General features: G+C 46.0%; 1 protein-coding gene across 1 annotated transcript in view; it reads left to right on the forward strand.

The window, feature by feature from the left end:
• LOC143290997 (uncharacterized) overlaps window positions 1-7,500 on the forward strand; it is a 39,132-nt gene that overhangs the window by 15,706 nt on the left and 15,926 nt on the right. Inside the window, exons 8-10 of the mRNA XM_076600584.1 lie at window positions 3,199-3,492; window positions 4,980-5,306; window positions 6,902-7,207. Coding sequence (XP_076456699.1) covers window positions 3,199-3,492; window positions 4,980-5,306; window positions 6,902-7,207 — 927 coding nt within the window. The remainder of the gene's footprint in view (window positions 1-3,198; window positions 3,493-4,979; window positions 5,307-6,901; window positions 7,208-7,500) is intronic.

The raw sequence follows: 7,500 nt of genomic DNA on the forward strand, positions 1-7,500 counted from the left end.
AGGAGAGAGGATAGACTCTCAGCATATGCCAATCACTTGTCAGCTGAGGTGCTCAAAAAGTATTCAGTCGATTCCAAAAAGGAACAAGCCTATTGTTGTAGAAAAACTTGTGTGGGATCATACAAAATTAGACATGTTCAAAAGCGAACTTAGACAGCCTGCTGGATAATTTGCTATTGGCAACAAGGTTGATTGAGACCGATATGCATGAAGCTGTGAATATGTTTACATCAATATTAGTGCAAGCTTCTTCATGCATGGAAAGGAAAATAACGGTATCAAATCATGCTCGTAAACAAAAATGGTTTGACAAAGAATGCCGAGAAAGTAAAGCAATTACAAAACGTTCACTCAGACAATATAGAAATAGCGGTTTAAATGAAGAGGTCGATGACTACCTCTTAAAGCGACAAGAATATAAACACTTGTTAAAATCAAAATCCGCCATGTATAAAAGTCATATGAAAAATAAGATTATTGATAGTATCAATGACTCAAAAACATTTTGGGCTACCATTAATTCAATATCATCGAGGAAAAATATCAATGGAAACATCTCAAAGGAAGAATGGATAAAGTACTTTGCTACAGTATTTGATGCCACAACCAGTTTACAAGAAAGGTAAAACAGATGACCCAGTTAACTATCATGGGATTTCCCTTTTAAATGTATGTAGTAAGCTGTACAGTTATATACTTAATAAGCGTCTAGTCACATGGATTGAAGAGAATGAAAGTATAGGAGAAGAGCAAGCGGGTTTTAGGAAGGATCACTCTACAATAGTCCACATCTTTACACTCTTTGCAGTCATTCAGAAATACTTAGCACAAAATAAGAAACTTTATGTTGCCTTGATCGACTTCAAGAAAGCATTCGACTTTGTATCACACAGTAAACTTTGGCCTATACTTTTGAAACATGGCTTAAGTGGGAAAATATTCTACGCAATTGAAAGAATGTACCAAACGGTAAAATTCCGAGTCAGAAGTGGGGACGGGTCGAGACTGTTAGATTTTCTTTTTTGTCAAAAAGGACTCAAACAAGGGGAAATAACTAGCCCGTTACTCTTCTCCTTATTTATTAACGAGCTAGCCACTGACATTGTTAGTAGTGGAAAACATGGAGCTCAGCTTTACCCAGATTTTTACGAATTGTTTATATTGCTATTTGCTGACGACGTAGCTTTGATATCATTCACTCCATTTGGATTACAGCATTAGCTGACTTTGATAGCAAAGAATGCAGATTCCCTTAATCTCACAATAACTTTGGACAAATCGAATATTGTTATTTTTAGGAAGGATGGGTACATTGCTGGTCCAGAAAAATGGTTTTACAAAGGTACGGAGATAAAAATTGTTAATGTTTACAATTACCTAGGAATTTTGCTCAGCACTCGGCTTTCATTCTCTTTCTCTCTTAACAAACATATAACCAAAGCAAAAGCTGGAATTCTTGATATATTTAGAACCATGTGGACACTTGGTGATGTAACTCCATCGCATGTCTTCAAATTATTTGATACACAAATTAAACCCATGCTTTTATACGGGTCAGAGGTTTGGGGCTTGCTAAACGACTCACGCATCGAAAAGGCACATTTATTTGCATTAAAAAAAACTTCTTAATGTATCCCCAAAAAACGCCAAACGACATGGTATATGGTTAAACGGGCAGGAAACCACTATGGATAGATGCAAAAGTAAATGCAATTCGATATTGGTTACGTCTTACCAAAATAGTAGACTTCCCAGGAAATCATACAACATGCTTCTTAATATTCATGAAAATGGTAAAGAATGCTGGGTCACAGATGTTCAGAGACATTTAACAATTTATGGTTTTGGGTTTGTTTGGTTTAATCAAGGGGTACAAGAGATTAACTGGTTTTTACGTGAATATAAAGAACGTATATCTGACTGTTGGTTACAAGGGTGGAATGAAAAAATCAAGGAACGTGTAAGATATTATGTGTACAGATTGTTCAAAACTGATTTATCTTTAGAACCTTACTTCGAAAGTAGCAAAAATATAAAACTTCGAGACACATTCATTCGATTCAGGCTTGGCATATCTGACATAAAAACACATAAATTACGCTTTTCTTCTGACTATGGGGCAGATTTATCGTGTCCTTTGTGTAAATGCCGATTGGAAGATAAAACGCATTTTCTGTCGATGTGCACAGCAACCGATGATTTAAGACAGAAATATTTTACAAAAGAAAACGTGAAGAAACTTGAAATACATCCCATAGCGTTTTTGTGTGATGTTCAACATTCAAACAGCTTAGCAAAATTTATTGACCATAGCTTAAGACTGCGAAGGGAGACTCAGCGAAAATGATCTCACATACAAAGGTTTCATCTCGAAAAACAATTCTTAGCATTCAAAAACGCCATTCGATTTATGTTGCCACTGTTTAATTGATTCGTTGATGGAAATGTATATTAATCGATTGTGAAGATAGTTAAATTGACAATTGGTATTTGAATATTCTCTCTCTCTCTCTCTCTCTCTCTCTCTCTCTCTCTCTCTCTCTCTGTGACTACGAAATCGGGTCGATGGCCTCGGGTTACTTAAATATGAACCTCATCAGTAGTCCACGAAGATTGTGCGTATATATACCGTTAGATATTGTTTTATATTCCTTATGAAGAGCAGAAAAATGTTGTGAAAAGTGTAGGAGGGAGGGAGGGAACGAGGGGCGGGGGGGAGCGTGTTTTCCACTTGGTGATATGAGCATGTTGCTTAAGTCATTAAACCATTTGAATCTTGAATCTCTCTCTCTCTCTTGTCTTGCCTCTACCCGTGAGCGGTTCGCCCTGTATCTCAGAGCTACAATGGACTTTTGTTCACAGTGCACGTAACATTTTATTTCAAATTAAGCCTTCCTTCAAGGTTGGTCGGGTGGAAGGCATCAACACAAAAACAACTGAACACATGACAAGGAAAACCGCACGTCCTGCGTTGCTCGTCTTACTGAAGGTCTTTCTCAGCCAGCTAAGATTGCTTAGTTCTGAGAGCCAATCTTATCATCCCCTCTCAGTTTGTTTCTTCTCCTTTCTTCCACTCTATCTGTCTGTCTGTCTGCATGTTGTCTGTCTGCCTGTGACTGTCTGTCTGTCTCCCCCTCACACTCTCTCTCTCCCTCTGTCTGTCTCTGTCTGTGGTCCTATGTTCACCTGTGTGTGCAGGTATCCCACTCCATGTCAACATCAGCAGCTCAGTCAGCTACCTCCCTGAGGACGACACCCAGATGACCTTGACCTGTTCTGCACACGGTGACCTCGCCATGAAGTTCACGTGGACAGGGGCACCTGCCTCCGCTGTGATCGGGCCGCGCGTGGAGGGAGACAGCCTGACCTTCAGCCAGACCTTGACCTTTGACTCCAAGGACGTGCGCGACGGTGACGTGGTCAAGTGTACGGTGACGAACTCGGATTACCCGTCCCTGTTCCAGCAGGACACACACACCCTGAGGAGGGCCCGTGAGTGCTGCACGAACAGCGTTCTGTGCCGTCAGTCACTGTGCCTCCCTCCTGTCACCTCTCGGACTGATCCACTGATCCATCAACAAATTGCTTTCCAGCCTCTATCCTTTCAAGCATGATTTGTCTTTTCTTGTAATGGTCACAATTCAGGTTTTGTTGGTTTCCCACGTCGTCAAAGCAGAAAGCTTGTATTCTTTTGTATGATAGTCAGTCGTGTCCGACTATGACTATCAGAACAGCAGAGGTGGTAACTGTTGTCCCGACTATCGGGGCTAGAATTTGATTATAGTGGACAGTGTCTCGCCCAAGTTACATCCCCACTCTCTCGGCCAAGAGGGTTTTAGGACAGTCGGCATTGGGATGGTTCCCAAAGGCCAACTAGCCCCCAAGGCTGCAGCACTAAGAGCCAGTGCAGTTTTGCCTCCTAGTTTGTGAGTCACAGTCCTTTACAAAAGACTATGTTGTAAATGATTTCCCATTGCAATGGAGAAACCATTGATAATACAGCTGTCATTTTGCTGCTTGCCCAACTGTAAACTTACGTCAATCTGTGACATAAGTTGAGTGTTGCCTGCATCATCATCATACGGATGCTACATGTGAGGAGTGATGGCCTAGAGGTAACCCATCCGCCTAGGAAACGAGAAAATCTGAGCGCACTGGTTCGAATCACACCGGCAGTCGTCAGTATTTTTTTCCCTCCACTAGACCTTGAGCGGTGGTCTGCACGCTAGTCATTCGGATGAGACGATAAACCGAGGTCCCGTGTGCAGCATGCATTTAGCGCACGTGAAAGAACCCACGGCAACAAAAGGGCTCTCAATGAAACGACGCACTCTTCCTGAGGAGAGCAGCCCGAATTTCAAACAGAGAAATCTGTTGTGACAAAAAAAAAAGTAATACAAACACAATACAAATACAAACAAGGTTGATGGTGTCAGCCCTCAGTGTGCAGAGAAAGAGGTTCTGCTTCCTGTTGAATGTGTCGCATGGTGATGCTTGTGTATGCATATCCGTGTGCATGCGTGCGTTTGCATGCGTGCGTTTGTGTGTGTGTGTGTGTGTGTGTGTGTGTGTGTGTGTGTGTGAACGCGCGAGCGTGTGTGCGTTTCTCTCTGTACGTGTCGGCATGTATACCTGATGTTCAGTACTATTGAGTGTCAGTGGTCGTGCACTGATCTGTGTCAGTGCTGGTGTGTTGCCGTGCATCAGTACCGTTACAGTGCATCGTATCATCAGTACTGCAGTGAGTCAGTACTGTTGCACACTAATGCCTCAGTATTGATTGTACACTGCAGTGTATGACTAACACTGGTGTACTGCTGCGGTGCGTCAGGACTGCTGCACTTGTGACGTGTCAGTACCGATGCACCGCAGTACACCGACACCGATGTGATTGCTGAAGAGCGTCATCAGTTCTGGCAGTATAGCGCTGTGTGTGTGTGTGTGTGTGTGTGTGTGTGTGTGTGTGTGTGTGACCGCAGCCCGGCCGGTGCTGAAGGACTGCGTGGAGCCCGGTCAGTACATCACGGCGGACATGAGCACTGTGTGCACTGCCATCTTCACCCTCCCCTCGACCTTCACCCTCCCCGCCCCGACCTTCACCTTGACCTGGCTTGACCCCGAGGGTCACGAGCTGCTGAGGGCGCACAGCTCCACCCTGGAGGGCGGCTCTCCGCCGGAGCTCGTGCTGCCCCTGGACGCCGCGCTGATCGCCCCTGAATACAGTGGTCTTCCTTTCGTCTGCAGGGTCAGTACTGAGGGCGGCAAGGTCTTCTCTGCCCCCGTCGTCTTCGTCCCCACTTTGGCGCGTGAGTGTCGGGACCTGGGTGTGTGTGTGGGGGTGGGGGGTGGGTGTGTGTGTGGGGGGGGGTACATTGTGGGCACTTGTAAAGTCAATACCCGTGAGTGTCGTGATGATACCCTGGTCAATAGCCGTGAGTGTCGTGTTGATACCCTAGTCAATACCTGTGAGTGTCGTGTTGATACCCTAGTCAATACCTGTGAGTGTCGTGTTGATACCCTAGTCAATACCCGTGAGTGTCGTGATGATACCCTGGTCAATAGCCGTGAGTGTCGTGATGATACCCTGGTCAATAGCCGTGAGTGTCGTGTTGATACCCTAGTCAATACCCGTGAGTGTCGTGATGATACACCTGGTCAATAGCCGTGAGTGTCGTGAATGATACCTGGTCAATAGCGTGAGTGTCGTGTTGATACCCTAGTCAATACCCGTGAGTGTCGTGTTGATACCCTAGTCAATACCTGTGAGTGTCGTGTTGATACCCTAGTCAATACCCGTGAGTGTCGTGATGATACCCTAGTTTCAATAGCACGTGAGTGTCGTGATGATACCCTGGTCAATAGCCGTGAGTGTCGTGTTGATACCCCTAGTCAATAGCCAGTGAGTGTCGTGAGTGATGATACCCTAGTCAATACCAGTGAGTGTGTAAGGGGGATGTGGGGGTGTACCTGTGAGTGTGGGTACCCGTGAGTGTCGTGTTGATACCATAGTCAATACCTGTGAGTGTCGTGTTGATACCCTAGTCAATACCTGTGAGTGTCGTGTTGATACCCTAGTCAATAGCCGTGAGTGTCGTGTTGATACCCTAGTCAATACCCGTGAGTGTCGTGTTGATACCCTAGTCAATACCCGTGAGTGTCGTGATGATACCCTGGTCAATAGCCGTGAGTGTCGTGTTGATACCCTAGTCAATACCCGTGAGTGTCGTGTTGATACCCTAGTCAATACCTGTGAGTGTCGTGTTGATACCCTAGTCAATACCCGTGAGTGTCGTGATGATACCCTAGTCAATACCCGTGAGTGTCGTGTTGATACCCTAGTCAATAGCTGTGAGTGTCGTGTTGATACCCTAGTCAATAGCCGTGAGTGTCGTGTTGATACCCTAGTCAATACCCGTGAGTGTCGTGTTGATACCCTAGTCAATAGCCGTGAGTGTCGTGTTGATACCCTAGTCAATACCAATGAGTGTGGGTTCCTAGTCAATACCTGTGAGTGTGGGTACCTGTGAGCGTCGTGTTGATTCCCTAGTCAATGCCTGTGAGTTTGGGTACCTTTCACCCAGAGAAATATGTCGTGATAAAAAGAAATACAAATACCTGTGAGTGTGGGTACCTGTGAATGTGGGTGTCTGTGACGACAATGATGATGATGATGATAATGATGATGTGGAAAAAGGAACAGGAGGCTGAGTTTAATGATGATGTTGATGGTGGTGGTGGTGGTACTGCTGCTGTTGCTGATGATGATGATGGTGATGGTGATGGTGATGGTGATGATGTTCTGGGAAATGAAGAGGAGGCTGAGTTGTATAATGATGATGGTGGTGGTGCTGCTGGTGCTGGTGCTGATAATGATGCTGATGCTGACGACGACGACCCACAGCCAAACCGGAGCTGAGAGACTGCCTGGGCGAGGACGAGTTCATCACACCTGTCAGCACGTCAGTGTGCACGGCCGTGCTCTCCCCCACCCACCTCCCCCGCCACCATTACACCCTGGCCTGGGAGGACCCCACCGGTCAAATTCTCACCTACACCGACACCACCTCCACACTCACCCAATCGCCGCTGACCTTGACCCTGGACGCCTCGCTGGTCCGCCCCGAGCACAGTGGTCTACCCTTTGTCTGCAGGGTCAGCACGGAGCAAGGGGAGTTCTCCAACGTCCTCTACGTTCCCAACGTTGCCTGTGAGTCCTGGGCATGAGGGGGTGGGGTGGGGGTTATCCACCACATGCTTCATCCCTAAAGTTACCTGTTACCTGTGAGTCCTGGGCATAAAGGGGGGGGGGGGGGGGGGTTATCCACCACTTACTTCATCCCAAAGTTACCTGTTACCTGTGAGTCCTGGGCATGAATGGGGTCGGTGGGGGGGGGGGGTTATCCACCACTTACTTCATCCCTAAAGTTACCTGTGAGTCCTGGGCATGAGGGAGAGGGGTTATACACCACATACTTCATCCCTAAAGTTACCTGTTACCTG

Source organism: Babylonia areolata, chromosome 16, assembly GCF_041734735.1.
Source record: "Babylonia areolata isolate BAREFJ2019XMU chromosome 16, ASM4173473v1, whole genome shotgun sequence".
Taxonomy (NCBI): Eukaryota; Metazoa; Mollusca; class Gastropoda; order Neogastropoda; family Buccinidae; genus Babylonia; species Babylonia areolata.